Source organism: Monopterus albus, unplaced genomic scaffold (genome assembly GCF_001952655.1).
Source record: "Monopterus albus unplaced genomic scaffold, M_albus_1.0 scaffold129.1, whole genome shotgun sequence".
Classification (NCBI taxonomy): domain Eukaryota; kingdom Metazoa; phylum Chordata; class Actinopteri; order Synbranchiformes; family Synbranchidae; genus Monopterus; species Monopterus albus.
Genome location: NW_018128009.1, coordinates 1779162 through 1800956, shown reverse-complemented (window position 1 = coordinate 1800956; position 21795 = coordinate 1779162). Strand labels below are relative to the sequence as shown.

At 40.6% G+C, this 21795-nt stretch overlaps 1 protein-coding gene across 1 annotated transcript in view; it reads right to left on the bottom strand.

The window, feature by feature from the left end:
* Positions 1–21795, bottom strand: part of agbl4 (AGBL carboxypeptidase 4) — a 297544-nt gene that overhangs the window by 24983 nt on the left and 250766 nt on the right. The window contains exons 7-8 of the mRNA XM_020613018.1: positions 3443–3532; positions 1510–1624 (exon numbers count right to left, since the gene is read on the bottom strand). Coding sequence (XP_020468674.1) covers positions 1510–1624; positions 3443–3532 — 205 coding nt within the window. The remainder of the gene's footprint in view (positions 1–1509; positions 1625–3442; positions 3533–21795) is intronic.

Below are 21795 nucleotides of genomic sequence, written 5' to 3'. Positions count from 1 at the left end.
TGATAATTTTAGAAGTTTCTGCTGCTAGTCTCCAAACTATGCCATGATGAGAGAGTTAATGAAGGACTGGTTTAATTTTAGCTAGGTGCCTAATAAACTGCCATCTGAGTGTATAAAGCTGTGTAAGTGTGTGCATGTTTGCCTTATAAAATCATACTGCAGTTGCTTAAAGGTACCGTGTAAAGTTGCTTTACCACTAGTAGCAACTGTGGAGCAGTGTTTTTGAGTGGGTTCCTGTTTTGTTTCAATCTTGTCCACATATACTAGTCCTGCCATTACATTCACACTATTCTACTAATTGACAGTTAGCACAATAACTGGGCAATAAATGTAGCAATGTGCCAACAAAGAAAGAAAGGACGGAAGAAAGAAGTAAACAACGTGAATGTAAAAATCTCAACATCTGAAACTAGTGTCACTCTTTCACTGCTCCCTATATAAATCATAATTCCAGACTCATGAATTATTGTCATTTTGAGTTATCACTGTGTAGTTGTGCAGAGTGCCCACAAAAATATTTTTTCCATCTATTAAATGTGACACATTGCATTGTGGGGTTGTTAACAGAAATGAATGGCACACAGAAATGTTTAAAGTAGCAAACTGTAAATATGTATTATCTAGGGCAAATTGCTACTCTCTCAGCCTGCATTTGCCATAATAGGATGCTCACAAGATGCCTCATGATCCACCCTGTTTGTTGTCATGTGTACCTTTGACATTTACTGAAGCCCTTGGTAATGACACAGGAGTTAGTGATGCTGCAGAGCGACTGAGCAGAGCAGCCAGCCATGAATAAGATACTCATCCCAGGTTAACTGCCATTGATTCTTCGCTCTGCATGTATCCATTCCAGTCTGCTCTGCACTGTGCCCTGCCGGGATGGCTGTGGGGTGTCTGTGTACCTGTCTCTGTGTGTGTGTGTGTGTGTGTTGCTGAGAACGACGAGAGAGGGAGCGTGTGTAGCAATGAGCACATGTGATTGGTGAGATGAGGACTTTCACTATTCACCTTCTGTGATTATGCTCATCACCACTCAGTGTGAAAGCAAGCAAATGAAAATAGCCTTTAAGCAGCCACCAATCACAGTCAACAATGTTTAAAGATTGTTACTGCTTCCAAATATTTTTGGAAGCAATGATGACATGCCATCACTAGATGGCACTCACAAACACTGGGAGCACACTACTGATGCTTATTTCAGTGCACATTAGTATTCCTGAGGCTAAGCCTATTAAGTAAAAGTTTTGGGAAAGAGAGGAGGGAAAAACAGAGGAGAGGAGCGTGCACACAGAGCTGCAGCAATAGTGTTAAAGACAGACAAAATGGACCAAAAGTACAGCCCTACAGCCAAATACTATCTTTTAACAAATGCACTGCTGTGAGCTATATAAATTCATTAAGATCCCTAAAGGTGGATTTAGGAGGATATAATCCCACGTAGCAGGACATAAAACCATGTAATGTGTTAATTCTATCTAATGTGGTGATGCAGTCATATTTGTGTACCTGTAGTTGCCCAGGTAGACTCCATCAGGATTCAGCATAGGGACAATCTTGAAGATTACATGATCTCTCAGGATCTGGGCCATAGGATGCTGGCTCACCAGGAAGTCAATCACACCTGTGAAACACACACACACACACACGCAGAGGGAATTAGACTTGAAAAGAAAACCAAAGACGAGTTGGCAGTTAACTGAGTTTTGAGAAAAAAAAGGAGAAGGAAGGACAGCAAGGGGACATCGTCAGAATCAGGGGAGGAATAAGAGATGTCAAGCTTAAATCGATACAAATGGAATGAAGCTGATGGCACTGGAAAAACAGGCAGCACACAGTAGGCTAGAAGCCAACTCATCTGATTCATGATGATGCACAAACACACTGAAACACACACACACACAGAGTCACACATAGCAAATAAAATAGATAGATAGATAGATAGATAGATAGATAGATAGATAGATAGATAGATGTCGTCTGCCACCTATTTGAAACAGTCCCTTCTGCCAAAAGTCTGCCACCTATTTGAAACAGTCCCTTCTGCAAAACTGCTCAGACCTACCACCTATAAACAAGGAAGTGGAACCCAGAAAGAATGAACCTGGCCACTGACCTCAGTCTGAGCAGGAGTCATAAAATCCTGTTAAAATGGTCTTTTAGGCTGTTGTGCTACACAAGAAGACAATTTCCCAAGGGTTCTCAGGTTTTCATGCTCTTTTATTAGTTTTGAGCTAATGGTACTCAGGAGCGAAGATAATGCAACTTCTAGGATATCCTCAGATTGTATTTTCTATTTATGTCGCTTTCAGATATCTCAGGTTCAGGATCAGCATCTGTCTTAAGAAGGTATTAACAAGAGAAATTCTAATAATTCATTGATGAGTTTACAACCTCAAATCAGAAAAAGTTGTGATGGCATGGATGTAAAATCTAAATTAAAGCTGAAAATGGTGATGTGTAAATCACCTGTGTCCTGTATTGCATTGAAAACAATACAGCAGCACATTATTTGATGTGATACCTCATCAGTTTTAGTTTGTGTTCAAAATAAACACTCACTTTGATTCTGATGTTTTCAGAGTAATACAGATGATTTACAAATCACTACTTTTAGTTTTAATTTACATTTTACATATCATCCCAACTTCTTCTGATTTGAGGTGATACACTGTATGGAGCACAAATGAAGGTACTAAACCAGTCAACCTAAAGTTCAGTAAACTAATCATGGGGAGTACTCAGCTCTTTGAAAACAGCTGTAAAATGTCACCTGTAAAATTGTCAACTGTTACGTTGTTTTGATCACACTCAGTGCCCCTTCAGTCTGGAGGAAAAGGTTTCAGTATCTCCTGTGCAGCACAGGCTCTGTCAGTTATGTGGGTAAACTACAAATTTTTATGTCCACTGTTTTATATTCCTCCTCATAAGATGACTTTTAACTTTGAAATAAACTGAAATATTAATAACTTAGAAATCATTTATTTCTCATTAGGATTTTTTCTTTTTGACTTTTAAAGACTGACAAGACATTATTTGGACAACCATGAGCACTAAGACAGTTTCTGATATGCAAAAACAAAGTCTTTGTATGTCCAGGTGTTCTCTGATGGGCTTTGACCTGGACTGGTATTATTGTGTCATGTAGTCTGTGAGAGATGGGGCATTTTAATGACACTGCATGACACATAAATGTTATTTTATTTCCTATTGATTTCATTAGTTTATCAATATGTAACTATAGGTATTCCTAAATGCAAAAAACATATTGACTCATACCCCATGTTTATCCTTTGGCAATGTAGGCTTTAACTATCTTTTTGTAAACACAACATATTTTATGAACTCTAACATGTTGATTAGCATTGTCAAAGAGCACACACCAGTGGTGATCTGAATCAATCCAATGAAACAAGGTACCGACCCAGCATTAAAACTTTACCTTGACAGACAAAGGAGGCGGGAGACTCTCCAGGGTGAACCCGAGCTGTAAGTATAACCAGCTTCTTATCCCTCTCTGGACCCATGCGATCTGCAGGGAGAGAAAGGTGAGAGGGGAAAGGTGCAAAGAAAAGAAAAGGCAATGTGTCAAAGAAGAAAGAGCCAGTGTTGTTAATGCACAGAATTTATAGTACACTTGTAGACAGCAGTTTTAAAAACCCATTCTTGGTAAAATATTACAATTTTAAGTTCAGAAGTAGATATACTAATAGTCAACCTATTACAGTGCCATATCAGAAGCTGTGTCAAAACACATACTGAACTGTTCATCTGTTTTTAGCCAGACACACATAAATCAAACATCAAACTAACACACAGCACTGAATATTAACAGGCAGAGTGAATTATACATCTACAGAGGTCGAGATCAGCCAGCAGCAGGTGTGACCTGATAGAGGTCTTGTTTGAGTTAAGGTCTGACTGAAGACTTCTCTCTGACAAGACACTTCACTGCTCTAACTCTGCTCGGAGGGCACGTTGGACTGCTGACATTGAGCATTGGAGACTTTTCTTATGCATTTTCAGTCACTTTACTGGTGGCATTTCTACACAAATAAAGTTTAATGAACCTTTCAGCATGCCTGAGAAAGCTGAATGGTGAGAGAAGTCGTGGATTCTCCGATCAAACAATTCAGAGCATATGTTTTTCTGCATACTAGTAATATGAATGACTATATCTGAAACTTTACTTTCATAAGGCTGACCTCAAGTGTTTCAATTTCTCACTAGATACCTGCTGTGCAGTGTTTGCAAATAAATTCCAGCAATGGTGTGTTTGAAGTCAGAATCCAAAAGGTAGAAAATTCTTTATTCTATAAGTGAAATTAACCTTCAGAGATTGTATTAACCTCATATGTTCACAATCATTCTTGTGCACATACCTCAAATACTGCACGATATAAGGCTAAATAACAGAAACACAAGCAGTCACCATGCTTCAGCCCAATTAAAAACCATGGAGGTCAAAATTCTGTTTTCTTGGCCAGTGTTTTTCCTCTAATTTGTTGTTGCTAATGGATCAAAGTGATTGTGTGCCTCATTGCTATACACAAACTAAATATCTTATCGATTCTACCACCCACTTCTGCTGAGCAGCAAAAATGCTAATTAGCAACAGGCTATGCACCTTTCCTTCTCCTTAATTCCAATTTAGCCTCAGAGTTGTGTGTGTGTGTATGTGTGCTTCTTGTATACATTGTGTCTGTCTGAGTGAGTAGGGGTTGTAAACAAAAAAAAGTGTTCCATTTAAGTACTCTCTCTCTGATTTTATTTCGCTTTTCTCTCCCTCTGCCCTTCACAGAGACAAATGGCTTTGCCATTCAGAAGTCTCTATGGAGTGGGGCAAGCCGGTTGTTGTAAATGTGAGTGCCTGCGGTTTGGCCGGCCGCAGGGTGCTCGGTGGCTGTGAAATTCCATCACTTAGAAATTCTACTTTGGCCTTGACCCCAGGCCACCACACAGGCTCCTGATACAAGAGCACACTCAAATACGCACACATTGTATAGTGCAAAGCTGCAATCAGCAAAGAAAAGAAGGCACACACACACACACACACACACACACACACGCACAGTCATTCTACCAACAGTAAAACCAAGAACCCAGAAAGTTGTGAGCAAAACCAGTGGCAGCTGCCAAGGCCCTGACTGTTGGGAATTCAACCATCGTGGCCATGCTACATTTAGTCTCAGTGCTAGTGCCCTTGCTGCTCCATCAAAACAATGTCTTCCAGCAGACTCCTGGAGCTTACAATGGATCCACATCACTCTGTGTGTGTGTGTGTATGTGACTATGTCTCCTCAGGGCTCTCACAAATGCTCCCTGAGTAGCTGTTGTGTTTATGTGTCTGTATGTGTATTCCTCTGTATCTGGCTGTGCCCAGTCAAGCACTGTAGCACAAAATTAAATCCTGCTATTCCCCAGGCGGGGGTGGGGGTCAAAGCAAAATCATTTTGGGTTAGGTGAGGGTAGAATTTAACATGGAGGTTAGGGTCAAGTTGTGGTTCAACCTCAAGACCACAGCCCTGCAACACTATCTCCTGACCTCCAGGTGTCAGTAGAGAACAACAGGCAAGGGGACATTGTGAGGAGCAGACAGATAGAAAGGGGAATGAAAGACAGAAGCAAAAGAAAAAGAGAAGGTAAATTATTAGATTGATCAAAATCTCTTTCTTACAGTTTTTAGAGATTGTAGTAGGAGGGAGAAAAACAGAAAACAGGAGTTCTTCAAATAAAAAGTCTTCACTGGAGAGTGCTGAGATGAATGTTAAACCAAGTTCAAGAAAAAAATCACTTCTGCTTCAATGTAATGTGGACAACAATTCATCAGTAATTACAACACAATAATATGTTATAAAAGAATGTGAAATGTGCCATTCTGCATAATAAGCACTTTTACTTTTAGTACTTTAAGTATGTTTTGATGCCAATACTTTTGTACTTTAACTTCAGTAACATTTTAAATGCGTAACTTTTACTTGTAACAGAGTATTTTTACACTGTTGTATTGCTACTTTTACCTAAGTGGAGGATCTGAGTACTACTTCCACCACTGATTATAATGATATTTACAGTAATGGACATATTGGCACTGCAGGTTGTATCAGGTTTGCGCTGGAGATATAATAAATCATAATGAACACAAAAGATAAATAGTTTATGCACATATATGCTGAACTATAATTTGCTATGGAGCTAGCTTGTTTGGGGAACACAGAGGTCATGTCCTCTGTATTAATTTTATGCAGTTAGATCTGACATTTTACAGCTGAAAAACAAAAACTATCACTAGTGGATATTTTATAGTGAGATTTGAATAATGTTGTATTCAATACCTTTAGTTTTTACTTAGTTCAAGCCAACAAAAATGTAATTTTCTGTATTTCCCTACCAGATATGTATTTATTTATTTATTTTATTAATTTTTTTATTGGCTACAGCTCTGTACTTAGTGAAATAAGCACATATAACTGCCAGCATATGCTGTAACTAGAAAAACTAATCACAAGACTGTAGTTTAACACTTGAATGTAATAGTGGTAGTGACAAATAACAAAACAAAGAAAAAGGTAGATCAAATGACATCCAAAACAGGATGCAAATTTGCAGTTTGCCACTTTTTGGGTTGGTTTTCTGCTTTCCTTTGTTCTGTCTTCACCTCCATCTCATTGTTTGTCTCTGTGCCATCCCCTCACTGTCCTATGTCTCTGTTCTTACACCTGTAGTACCTGTAATATCTTTCTTTCCTCAGCTCAGTTCAGCAAAAACACATGGCCCCATTTTATGACAATTAGTAATGTCAAACAAGGACTCACTTTTTCTCTCTTACAGCACCAACCCTTCTCTGAAAGTTTCGCTTTGCAATGTGTGTTGTGTGAAGTGACAAAGCACACTTTATGAATGTCTGAGGAGGCCTTGGCTTGGCAGTGCCCCTGCCTCCCCACAATAAGATGAGCTGAATAAATCTGAGACACGCCACAGGCTTTCTTTCACCTACAAATGTGCGCACGGACACATGCAAGCTCACCAAAGTTTAAGCCAGGGACCTGGTCAGTTCCTGGGGAAGCAAACAACATCATAAAACTCTTATCACTTTAAAGCCCACCACACTTATTATACACAAATTTTCCCATTCCTGTCTGTCTCTCTTTTTCTCCTTTCCTCCTCTCTCTGTTTGTCCTTGAAGAGGCAGAGTGGGTGGTGTCAGCAGGTGGAGCAAGGGGGTGTGTGAAGAGGTGCAGAGCTTTGATGCTTGGTGGTGTTCACTCAACTAGGGAGTACACAGTGCTGCATCTCGTTCCAAGGCTCTGTATAAATTCAGTGCCAGTGACAATTTACAGCTTGCGCCCATCCTTGATATGATGCGCTGAGCAGGGTGCCAAGCGTGTCTTGTTGCCATTTCACCAAAGTGAGGCTAATTTATTACAGTGTAAAACCCACAGAGCAAAGACAGGAGGGGGACAGTGACAGAGAGAGGCCTTATTTGAGACTTGTGTTATATCATGGTATAAAGCTGTGGGTAGTGTTGTCGTTTTTTTACTGTGTCCCTTTGTAGTGTGGAGCAGGGTTGCAGTATAAACTGGAGTATATTTGCCCTCCATGTAACATACCAAAGAAATCAAATAATTTCATCCAGTTTAACATAAAACCTAATAGGCAATTTAGTGTCCAAGGAGTTTAGTGCCAGTCTTAAAATAGTCTCTCAGCCTTCTACAGTGTGCCAGAACACTTGACACCAGTGACATTAAAAAAGTAAGCAAAATCTGCCGCTATCCATTTGAATCAAATTTACTGTTAATGTGGCTAAATGTATTGTATATATGTTAAATATATTGATGATACTTGAAGAAGGTCTTGACAGGGTTTCCTTTGAACCTGCTGAAGAAGAATGATGAAGGAGATCACAGCTAATTACATCATGTCACAACTTCTGAAACTGAACCCAAAGTTCCTGGGACTGCTGTCGCCAAAATAGCTGACCAGCACAATCTGGACTGACCTTCAGCATCCATTAGATTTATGTTGTTTTTCACAACCACTTTGCTTCTCTCAAGTAATTTACATATTTATCAGAGCTGATCGTAGTTTGACATCCTTTAATTTTTTATTTCCTCTCAGTGAGCTGCAAGAGAATGAGCACTAATGTGCCATACAGTGCAGTGCGTGACTTTGGCAGGTGAAAAATATGCTTAGGGAGCACTTTGATTTGGAAGTGTGGACATAAATTTTGCCTCTGCTGCTTTCACTCACTCACTGTCACATCCACCTCCCCTACCCAGCCTCTGCCCTCTTACTGTATTCTCTTAAATGCACATTCCCTTTCCAATTCTTATGTTCTTCAGTCATGTTCTCTGAGCTGCCGTGACAGGCCCACAGAGGACTGTGATGAAGTGAAGTTAAAGAGGTTCATAAATGAGAGACATTGCCCCTCAGGAGTAGGTCCTGCCACTCCAGCATAGCTGCAGCAAACAAGTACTGGCACTGTCTGCAATTAGCTTGTTTTCTGCATAAATTGGTCATGAAATGTGATCTGATCTTCATCAAAGTCACAAATAGCAACAAACAATATTTCTAAGCTGATAAAACAAACAGTGCTGATCTTTCATGTCTTTATTGAACACACTCATTAAACATACAAAGTGATGGTGGAAAAATTTTATGGCAGCACTCGGCTTCTGATGTCACTAAACATCAACTGGAGTCAGGTGTTAGCAAACCCGGAGTCCAGTCAATGAAAAGAGAATGAAGGTGTGGTTTAGAACTACTCTGACTTATAAAAACACTCAAACAGTGTCACTGTGTTATTCACAAGCCACATTAGATGAGGTGGTCCATGCCTCACAAAAAGAAATCTCAGAATTCCTACGATAAAGAGTTGTTTATTTGCATGTGGCTGGAAAGGTTTACAGAGTCCTCTCAAAGACTTTAGATATTAATCAGTCCAATAAAGACACGAAAGATCATGACTGTGTGTTTTATCAGTTTAGAAATATTGTGTTTATTGATATTTGTGACTTTCATGACCAATTTATACAGAAAACTGGGAAGCTGTAAACAGCACCATTACTTTTTCTTGCAACTGTAGATGCAAATCAAAGACACACGTGTCATTTTTAACTTGTAATATTTTGTATAACAAAAATAAGAGTATAATACTGAGACCTTTTGTGCACTAAAATGGCCCTACTGCCACACAGCTGTTTCATCTGCAGAAGCTCTTAATCAAACTGCAAGGATTCATATTCAAAATTAGAGAACAGAAGATAATTGCATCCTCTCTGCAGCATGTATCCCTGCTTCATCAGTGGAACATAGACACAACAAAAGAGAGAAGACAAACAAGTCGTGTATTTTCCAACATTCATCTCCATACTCAACCTTTAACTTCAATGTTTAAACCGATGCACCATTTCTAATATATGCACCGCCAGCACATGAGCAACCAAATACACAGAAGTGATCAATTATTCAAAAACACATTTTATAATCAAATGATTTAAGTTAAAGATATATATCAAACAAAGGTGTAACAACAGTTGTTTTTTGTCATTGTAAATCAACTATCCATATGTTTTGGATTATTAGCTGAACTAATCAAGACACTTGAAGATGTCAGTGTGGCATCTGGGAAATTGTGCCATACTTTATCATCTTCAGTCATTTCATACGCTAAATAATTTATCTACTCATCAGAATTATAATCTGCAGATACTCAATAATTAAAATAAATGTTAGTTGCATGTGTAATGTAAACACACAACGCACATAGAATATTCATAATACACTGAAATAAAAAGAAAATGTATCTCAAAAATAAAAAGTGGTGGAAGAAGTACTCAGATCCCTTACTTAAGTAAAAATACTCTGCTAGAAGTAAATGTCCTGCATTCCAAATAGTAATTATGTAAAAATACAAAAGTGTTAGCATCAAAACATACTTAAAGTTCTAAAACTAAATTTACTTATTATACAGAATGGCACATTTCACATTCCTGTATATCATATTGTGTTATAATTACTGATGCAGTATTGTGCACATCACATTGAATACTGCAGCTGATAAAGGGGGAGATAGCTTTAACTAGTTTATATGCATTTCATTTGAATTACTGCTGGGTAGCTTGTGGGTTTTCCACCACAGATCAATGTGGTTTTATAATTATGCTGCATTTTTGGTATTAATCTGAGTCTGAAGAGTGACTAGTAGCTACAGTTATAAAATGAATGTCGTGGAGTAAAAAGTACAATATTTATCTTTAAAATGTAATTAAATCAAAGTATGATGTAACAGAAAATGAAAATACTCAAGTGGAATACAGATACCTCAAAATTGTACTACTTGAGTAAATGTACTTAGTTACTTTCCACCACCGAATCGTTGCCAATAAACTAAGTTTTAATTGGACAGATGGACAGAAAAGAAAGAGACAAAGCAAGTGAGACATAGGGTAAATCCCTATTCCATTGACTGCATCCATGCTTCCCTCACCTGCATCTTTTCCTTTCATCTTAGATCCATTCAATTAAGGTACGAGGGAAAGATGCAAGGAGACAGGATTCAAGAAAACATGTTTATACAGACATGGAATGTTCTTTCCTCTAATCTGTCATCTGAAATGTCCAGTCACCAACTGACTGATTTCTGGGAAGGTTGTCTTTTGTATCCTCGTTCATAGCTCCTCCAGGCTGCCTCCTTGCTCCTTGTTGCTCAGACCAGCTATAAGAGCCTTGGGATGTCCTTCAAAATGGTGGACCGGAACAATTTCTGTGTTGAGCGAAGATCAAGGAGCAAGGACCAATCAAATAAGGGAATTAGGATTTACCCTAAAATGAGAGTCATCCGGGAAGACACCACTCTGAGGTGTCTGCTGGCTTAAGTCACCTCTGCCTTTGAAGCATCTGGCTACACCTTCATCCCATCATCTATTCATCTCTACAGTCTCTTGCCTTTCAGTGCCTGCCTCTCTATTTCACTTCCCCTCTGTCTCCTTGGCCATCATAGCTATGTAGGATGTATGTGTACCTGAAGAGAGCAATCAACAGCAGAGATGTAGTGGTCAGAGGTATGTGTGTGTGTATGAGCGAGAGCGACAGAGAGTGGGAGCCTAGGGAGGGGATTACAATGGCCATGTTGAGATGTTCGAATTGGCATCACATGCATACACAAAGGGGAGGGACAGAGAGAAGGAGAGAAAAGAAAATTGCGTGCATAATATAGAAGATGAAGGGTAGAGAGAAGACAAAGAAATAAAGAAAAAAATAGAGACAGAGAGAAGGGCGGGAGCAGAGGAAACCCTTGAGAAGAAAACATGCGAATATAACAACGGCAGGCCTCTTAAGTGGAGACGAAGAGGCGACAGGATAAAAAGCTCTGAGCGCTGTGTGATTATGGATCAATTTGCTGCAATCAAGCCCCCTTATGGTTGGTCCCTGTGAAATGGAGAGATTTCTTCTTGTCAAGGGCAGCCGTGATAACAGTGGAGGTCACAGACGACAGGAATGACAGAGTGACAGAGGGAGACGCTGACGGAGGCGAGACGAGCGTCAGAGGACAGGAAGGAGTGGAAACGTTCTGTTCTAAACAAGGTGCTACCTGGTCATCAGCATTCAACCCGAGCTGACAAGCTTTCTAATTATGTTAATGGAGGGAGGTGGCGGTGGTGAGAAGCAGGCCTGTGGCCATCACCGATCATGGAGCGCACTGCTATTGTTGTCTGCTCTGGTAGGGTTAGGTCTGCAAATGAGTACTCAAGTGGCTACACCGTAGCCACTAAAGATCTCAATGAGGACTACCCTATTCAATACACTTTGTAACATGATATGGAATTATAGCACCCACTTTCTATGGTGCTAGCACAAACACAGGCAAGCTACAGCATTAGCTAACACCTGGCTGAAAAGGAGTGTTTTACTGCCATCTCTGACTAATTGTAAGGTATGACATTTGCTTCACCTCCAATGTGCACCTCTACCCACACACAGCAGTGATGTCACAACTTACTGACACACCCTACGGTACACTTCTACATGTCTGCAGCATTGGTGAGGAGTTAAACAACTGGAGATCAACAAAAATAAGATTTTCTGAGTTATTACTCTTTAATATCTTGGCAAAATGCAACAGAGTTGAATAACCTGGGGCATTGAGAAATCACATGCTCTGTGTTAATCAATATGCTGCTAAAGGTGAACAATATTAAGACATTAATGTTTAATTACATCTAGGGAGCTTCACTGCCCTTCACTCAACCAAAAGCTGCAGCAGCCAAGGTTGAATGAACCGTCGCGTTCTTTAATGTCAGTTTCTCAATGTGACCTTGTCAGACATGGTTATTTAAAGTCATTAAGATAAATCTATTTGTTTAATATATATTAATTTAATTGCCGCATGACAAGAAGGCTCTAGGTTTGAAAGTCAAGGCTGTTCAAGATTCTCTCCATGCCTGCGCAGGTTTTGTCCGGTTACTCCAGCATCCCCCCACAGTTCAAAGACATGCAGGTTAGGGTGACTGATGACTGTAACTTGCCCATAGGTGTGAATGGTTGCCTGTCTCTGTGATAGGCTGGTGGCCTGTTTAGAATGTACCCCGTCTCTCGCCCAGTGTCAGCTGGGATTGTCCCCTGCCCCCCCGGCAACCCTCTACAGAATAAGCAGTATAAATAATGAATGAATAGATGATTTTTTTTATATAGATTTACTTACTGTACTGGAGCTGTATCCATGCTCTCAAAACAGAATCATGTGCCCATTATAATGTTACTCAAACAAATGTGGTTGCAGGCCAGGAAAGGTTGAGAACTCCTGTCTTATAACCACTGTCTATTGTGTGCACTCTATGAAAGCCTTTATTCTTTGTCAAGGCTGCAGGGGCAACAACAACCTTGAGCATTTCTTCATGCCTTTTAGAAACAGCCCGTATCTCTTACAGTCACACGCTGTTTCATGGAACCCTGTAAACTGTTGAGTGTTATAGGCAGTTGGCACAGAGGGCGAGACACAGATTCACTGAGAAAAAGACAACGAGGGCGCTCTGTTGAGTATCAAAAGTAAAGGAGATATAATATGAATGTCTGGTGCAAAGTCAGAGGCAGGGAATGCTTATGGATTTAAGGCATTGGTCAAAGACCTCTCTGAAGCCCTGACTTCTCCTTTCTTGCCTTCAGAAAATGATGACAGAAGGAGAAGAACATAAAAAAAGAGGGATGGCTGGTCTGTGCACAGCATGATACAGAATCAGAGGCAGCCAGTAATAACCCTTTTTGAAGAATACACCATTGAACTTTAAGGGCCGTCTTGGTTGAAAGGACAACTTACAAAGAGGAAGAAAGGAGAGGGAGAAATGATATCCCAGGGATATACCTCCTACTATGCTGCCCTATGCCCTCCCAAACAGTGTAGCTGTGTATTTGTGTGTGTGTGTACTGTACATGACTGTGTATTTGAAGAATGCAACATTACTAGAGGAAAAACAGGTGCACCATCAATCACACAGTACATGGACACCTCCACCTGACTTAGAACACAACATAGAGAAGGAGGACACAGTTTGTTCCTGACTGTCACCCGAACCACTGTGTGTTTAAAAACAGAAGCTGCAGCTAAAAGCCTTTCTCCCAAGTAGAGCCATCAGACAGACATGTAGACAGAACGGATGTGTTGGCCTTTATTACGTCACCACTTCCTCCCTATCAATAATTTCTGAGCCACAACAATACAGCTGGGCTGCGGTAAGCAACCCAAGTTCATCCCAACTTTAATAACTACTATCACACCTTCCAGCTATATGTTTCAGCCAATTTTTCTGCCTTTCTCTTCTGTTTGATTCCACCTATTTTCTTGTCTGTTATCTCCCTTTCTTTCATCCTCACATTTCTGCAGCAACTGAAAGTTACTGTAGGTCACTTTTAGTCCACAGCTCTGCTCACCAGTCTATACACATACACAGTATACAAACCACTTACATGTATTTGTCTGTTTGTGCATTGAAGAACTGTATTTGTTGTGTGTGTGTGCTCCTGTGTGTATTGCGTCCATCGGCTCGGCAGCAGCAGCGACAATGTCATTCAGCAGTTTAGTAACAGGCTATTAGCTTGTTAATACCAGCATAATGGGCGGTCTGCTATTTTAAAACCACAGACATGTTTGTGCCATTAACAACCACTTAGTGAGCCATTCAAATCAACAGGCCACAGGGACACAACAAAACAATAATAAAATAACAAAGACAATGTGATAATATGCCCCTGTCTCTAAGAGCCAGCCACAGTTTACAGAGACTGTTTCCAGATGTGAAAGTACAGCAAACCTTGTAGAGTGAGAAGAAAAATGTCAGCTTTTATTCGAGATGCTATGACAAATTTACACTTTACATAGTAAAATTTGGAGGCAGCACAGTGGTTAGCGCTGTTGTCTCACAACAAGCAGGTTCTGGGTTTGAGCCCCGGCTGACCCGGGGCCCTTCTGTGCAGAGTTTGCATGTTCTCCCTGTGCTTGTGTGGGTTCTCTCTGGGTGCTCTGGCTTCCTTCCACAGACATTCAGCATTGGTTGATCGGTGTCTCTAAATTGCCTGTAGTGAGTGGTTGTTCGTCTGTGTGTTAGCCTTGCGATGGACTGTCAACCTGTCCAGGGTGTACCCCACCTCTCGCCCGCAGCTGGCTGGGATTGGCTCCAGCCCCCCTTGACCCCGTTGGATAGCAAAAATGGATGGATAGCAAAATTTGTAAATACAACCAAACTGGGTGATATTAAACCATTTTTTCCTACCATTAGCTCATTGTGTTATGTTTTCTATAAAATTCCGTTCAATCATCTCATTAATAAAAAAAAAAAAGTCCTTATGGATTCAGTGAAGATGATGTCACTCTCCTTCTTTTAATCCACTCTGCCTTTAACACCACAAACCTTAAACACCACACCATAAACTGAAACTGTTCACTTAGCATTGGTTAAATTACTGTATGGCAGATATGACATATTTAATGATTAAATAAAAATACATTTATCAAAAAATCTTAACTTATTTTGATATTTTTCAATTGAGTGATTAAAATAAATACAAACAGCATGACAAACTATAGCCACAAAGAGTTTCTAATTCCATTTTACCACCTCTAGCACTTTTCTCTGAAGCCTGAGAGGCAGCAGTCGTCAAGAAGTCCTGTAGCAGAGGAACAGTCCATTTCAGTGCATCAGTCATTTTAAACTTGGTTGTGGGTATGATCAGCTCTTTAGTGATTTCCAAAGTTTTTGCCGAATATCACCATTTTTTATCAGGAGAGTCGCACACTCTCTTGTCAAATCTGTGAAAGCAGCCCGGTTTGGGACGCAGGAAAGATTTTATCTGACTGTTAGCATTTATAAAATTATCATTTAGCTTGCACCATCTTGACAACTTTTGATGACTCAGGCTCATTGATCACTATGTTCTTAAACTGGCATCATAATGCCTTCAACATTTGATTAACTAAGGCTACTACGGAGACACATGAAGCACTTTCACCGTGCTCTTCTTTCAGGCACAACAGTGCATCCCCCTGTCATTCAAATGAACTTAGCCTGGTAATATTCAAAGGAAACCTTTGTTTAACTTACACTATCTGCTGTAAACAGAAATCCCTTATCCTACAATGTAACACAATGCCACTTTTACAACTAAAAAGTAACACATAAAAAATTTATAAAACATTATGTTACATTCAGGCTATCGGGCAGGCACCGTAAAATACTGTAGATTCAATGGATTTCAAAATGTTCCACATGATTATTTTACAAATCTGGGTCTTAGTCGACTAGGCAATGATGGCATAATGTGGGGTACACCGTTTGGCTGCTATTCTGATACAATAGGGCTTGCCATTCTATATATCACCTCAGTTAACTGATATTGATGGCAGTTTCTAGCCCAAGCTGAAGTAACTGCATGGAAATATAAAGGAACAGATTTCATTCTACCCATGGGGTAAATTGACGGTTTTTTTGGTTGTGTTTATGTGATTATAAAAGGTAAAAATTCTAAGTTATCCATCTCCCTAATCTCTCCGCAAGTTAACTTTAAAGGATTTAAACACAGCGTAACACCTGCTGTTAATACAACTTCCTGGTAAAGCTGACATCAAAAGTCTCAGATAACATCGCTGCTTATCTCTGGAAACTAAATAACTTCTGGAATAGCTCAAAAAATGAATATTTGGATTGTTGTATAACTGCTAGAATAGAAAAAGGATATAGGAAAGCTGGAAGTGGCAGAAGAAAGCTTCTGAATTTAAATGAAAATGCTCATTTTCTGATGAGACAAATAACTAGAGTCAATATTAACACGAATATGTTTGAATAGCTATATCATAACATATGCTGTGTGTCTACAATGAAAAAAAACCCTTCAACATCTGAAATTAAACCAGCAATGAAATGGTAATTAAGCTCATGACTCCTGTTTGTCTCTTTCTCCTCCTACTCCTGATTGGCTCGCCTGATGCAACAACTGTATGTTGATTGGTTTAGGATTAACGTGGTTGTCATGACAACAAGCCGGCCATAGAGCTGTGTTGGAATGGATGTGCATACATGTGTGTGTGTGTGTATACTTTGTTTGAAGTGGCAAGCCTTTTCAACAACTTTGATCAGGGAAATGTTTGTAGTGGGGGCAAACCTGGAGAACAAACAGGACTTCAGAGAGATTAGCAATCTATGGAGCACACACACACACACACGTGCATACACAAATAAATGCCATAAATAAGTAAGCTTTCTGAATAAGATTTGCCACACACAGACAGACAGCTCCTCAGCTGGATTAGGGCGATATAAGGAGTAGCCATACAGTATCTGCTGGCTGACATTCCTCTGTTCTCTCCCTCTCCTTCACACACCCTAGGCTGGTGTTATTGAAGAAACACGCCAAGAACAAGTGATCTATTGTACAATTGGTGTGTGCATGTATGTGCTTGTGCAATCCCTGCAGGGCTGCTGTAAATCCATCAGTGCTGGGGAGAGGCCAGGTGAGTTGTTTAGCAGTCAAGGTGAGACACATGGCCCCCATGCTCCTCGATCACACTATACAGAGCAGCAGCATGTGTGTCTGTACATCAGCGGACTCTGTGTGTGTTTTTGTGTGTCTGTATCTATGAGAGGACGAGTCAAATGTGTTAGCTAAGAGCTGTGATTCAGACAAATACACCGCGTGGCCAGAGCAGCTCCCGACCCCAACCCAGGCGGACAGCACTGTTGCTATTCTGAGAGCCAAAAGCACATTACTCAGTCCCCAAGGTAGGAGGATAAGTCATCCACTAAGGTTGCAGGAGGTGTTATGTCTCTCACTGCAAGTAGTTCAGAGTTTGAAGAATGAAGGTACAAGGCTGAAACAAATGGCAATGTGCTTCTCATCTCAGTTCTAGCAACCGGACAGAGCAGTGAGTCATGCTCCTATCTCCCATACTAACAGGATGATAGAATGTTTCAACATCGTGAAGAAATCCCTGAAATAATCTCCCTCTGATCGATCTGTCCTAAAATTCGGACAGAGATGGATACTGTGTTATATTTTACATACAGTACAAACAAACAGTAATGTTTCAACATAGTCCCTCCAGAGATGACAGGACTATTACTTTTGAGACGGTACTTGGTAACTTTTATGAATCTTCATCAATCTTGAGGTGGGAAATGTTTTCTATAGCAAAATATCAAAACTATTTAAGAGCATGTTTGGTCTATTCCTTGCAATAAATGGCAGCTGTGATCTGTTAGTTCTCTTAGATATTAAAAAATGAAGTTCACTGTTTATGAGTAACGCAATAAAAAAAAATTCAAAAGTTAACCAAATATAAACAAGACAAAAGCGTAAAGTGGAGCATGGATCAGGCCACATATTTGTGTTCAAACCTGACCTAACGTGGACCCAACGAGCTGATAGTATAGAATGTCCGAAAGTGATCTGAGCCCAACGCAGTTGAGTTTGTATGGTGATTTCCCCTTATCATTAAATGAAGCAGACATTTGAGTGCTCCAACCTAAAGTTTGACCTATGTGCTTTCTGTCCAAACTTGAGCCGAACCCTTGGTTACTGATGGGTCTCGTAGGGCCTGTTTGGGTATCCACACTCCAGCAGTCATGTGCTTTGAGCTAAAGGCCAGTGATTACAATGATCAGACAAACTTTCCTGCTAACTTAGAAGGTATGATGTTAGCAAGTTACCATGATAACACTCACTAAGTATACTAGAGGCCAGGAAGAAATGTCACTAGTTCTGCAGGTATTTGGTCATAAACTTAAGTATTGGACAAATTAAAGTTAAAGGAACACCAAAGTTATTACACTTGATCCTGCAGAGGAATTCTGTGGCAAGCCATTCATTATTTGTCGAGATATTTCACTCAAGACCATAAATGTCAATTTCTGGTGGTGTCAGAAAAAAACTCAGGGGTTCACCAGAAACAGTAGGAATATTCTCCAGGGACCACAAATATCTGTACAACATTACATGGAAACCCAAGTAGTTGTTTCATTCAGGACCAAAATGGTGGACCAATTAACCCGTCATCATTGCCATCGCTAAAACAATGCTGCAAGCATGGCTAAAAATAAACTTTAAATTGAAATGCCATACTTGATACCCTTCATCTTTGAAAGAGTGAGAGATGAAATGAATACATTTTGCACAAAAATATGACAAAGCTAATCTGAGCCCTGTTTTGAAACATAGAAAATATTAATTATGCAGAAGTCTTGAAAAACTACTTGAAAAAAAAATCAAGACAAACTTATAAAACATTCCAACAACAGACAACAACACAAAAGATGAGTGCCACATGTAGTATCATCAAGCCAAGCTAAGCATTCTTTCTGTGTTATGGAAGGAGGGAGGCTGGGGGAGGTTTAGAAGCAGAGAAGCGAAGTGGCCTGATCACACCCTGAGAAGTAGGCCCTCAGGGAGGAGATTTGAAAATGGTGATGCAATATTAATTGGTGATGGTGCGTGCCAGGGACTGCAAGGTTGTCCAGGGTTTGTCTCCCTGAGGAAAGGCTGTCAGGAGCTGAGAGAGACAGGCGGGATGAGCCCCTGACCTTGTCTGTCAGTGGGTGGAGGAGAGGAGGGCTGGGGAAGAAAAGCTTCAGTCCCCCTGACACTCAGATCAACACTCTGCCAGGCTATGGCAAGCCTGGTGGGACATAACCCAACAACAAGACAGACAGAAAGACAGAGTGAAGGAGACAGACAGAATGAATGGGATCGCCACATATTCATTATAAATAAAAACAATAAATACGCTAAATGCTATTTCTACTGGACAGGGGAAGCCCAGTGAGACCCATCAGTACCCAAGGGTTTGGGCTAGGTTCAGACACGTAGGTCAAACTTTTGGCTAGATGGCTGTGGCACTCAAATATCTGCTTAGCTTAATGAAAAGGGGGGGAAACCCCATGCAAACTCAGCTGCATTGGGCCTGGCTCGGGTTTGGATGCCACAGGTCAGGTGTGGACATAAATAATGTGGCCCAATCCATGCTCTACTGTAGTATGATATACTATGTTGTTGGGAGGAGTTAAGTAATTTCACTAATGTATGACTTTGTATCCTTTCACCCATAACTAGAAAAGCTCCAAAAAAAAAAAAAAAAAAATTGAATACAATCTGTAAATGAAAATGATGGGAAAAAAACAAAGTTTATATTTAATGCCAGACCTGTATGTTTTGTTACTTTGCACTATCCATCCATTCATTATCTATACCACTTATCATGAACAGGGTCACAGGGAGCTGAAGCCCATCCCAGCTGACAATGGGTGAGAGGCAGGGTCCACCCTGGACAGGTCACCAGATTATCACAGGGCTGACACTGAGAGACACACAACCACACACACCCGCACTCACTACAGGTAAATTAATGTTGCCAGACAATTTAAGCTACAACACTTTGGACTATGGGAGAAAGCAGGAGCACCTAGACAGAACCCACGCAGGCACAGGGAGACCATGCAAACTCCACACAGAAAGGCACTGGGCCGGCTGGGGCTTGGACCCGGATCCTTGTTCCTGTGAGGCAATAGCACTAACCACCAGCACTAGCCACCGCACCACCATGCTGTCCTACTTTACAGTAGTTACAAACAAATATATTCTATAAAAGTGTTTTTTAAAGAAGTGATATGAAGTAAGACATGGGGAACATCTCATGTTTTGTATAGGCACTGTTGTTTCCCTCGCGTGTGTCTTTTCCTCATGTCTTAGTTTCGCCTACATAAGATGCAAGGAAAACATGTGAGGAAAATGTAAAGAGAAAGGACCTGAGGAAACACATTAATGATATGAGACATCCTTTGCTCAGATCGTTCATCTGAAGTGTCCAATCACCAACTGATTTCTGATAAAGGGATGTCAGTTCACAATAAACTGCCACAAAGAATGTTGTTTTTCCTCAGTCATGGATCCTCCAGCATTGTCCTCTGTCCTCAGAGCTGATGTAAAAGAATATCTTCCAAGTTGACCGAGTACCGAGGACGTAGGAACAATCTTATAAGAGACAGGAGACATACCAATGGAGTCAGACTACATGATGTCAACAGGAGGGAGTCTGGGACCATGACCTCACTCCTGTTTTGTCTTCAATCTGGAACCTACCATGGCCTCAGGGTCCTTGCTTAAGGACCTCATACCTTGGCTTGTATGGGGTTTGACCATTGTAGTAAAGGAAGGGTAAGTAAATCAGCAAGACATGGTTAATATGTGGTGCTAGATGTCACTGAATTCCCTAAGGTAGCTGAAACACCCTCCTGCCACATTGTGATTTGATGTAGGATTTAGGGAGAACGTGTCCAACAATTATATACAGTAGCTTTCCAAAACTTACAATCCAACACTCACACCCACTTCATGCAGCGACTGGCCAGCTGTGCTTTTTCAGTTCTTTACACAATTATTTCTGTTACTTTTCCTGTTTGCAAATGCCTTCAACACACTGAAAGCCAGGAGAGACCGAACATGTGCACTGTTTGTAACACTTAAAGACTAACAAGATTTTACAACTCTGCAAGGTTATCACAGCGCAACTCTTTTATCTTTCATCATGACTTATGTGAGATCAGCAGAACAGCAGAAATACAACCTTCATGTTACAAATCTGCCAGGAATGAGCCCTTAAATGGTAAATGAACTGCACTTATATAGCACTTTTCTACTGCAGCACTCAAAGCGCTTTATGCTACTTGCCCATTCACTCACACATTTACCCATTCATACACCGATGGTGGCAGAGCTGCCATACGAGGCCGCCAGGAGCAATTTGGGGCTCAATAATGTGCACAAGGACACTTTGACATGACCTGGAAAAGCCAGTGATGGAACTGCCAACTCACTCTACCTCCTGAGCCACAGCCACCCCCGAGCCCTTGTACGTATATATCTGATTTGCTGATGCAGTGTTTCACTGAATGACCTTGCACTTTTGCCAGGTGTGTTCTTTTGCTAGACCCCCTGTGTTGGCACCCTAACTAACAGACTGCCTCCATTCAAATGAATGAGTTTGTTTTAATGCAGACCTTGAAAAACAATGTTTAAATTTGCGCTCAGGCACAAACACCACCACGAAACCAAACAATCAAACAGACTGCACAACATGCACACAAACATGCACACACAGTTTTCCCTTTTATAGTGTGAAGACTTTGTTACAGATAGTGGCACTGAAAGACAGGGAGCAAACCAGTATATGGGTGACAGGCATGTGTCATCTAGGGACACCCAGCTGGACGCATGTCAGCTTCAATTAACTCTCTCCCATCTGTCTGTCTTTTTCTC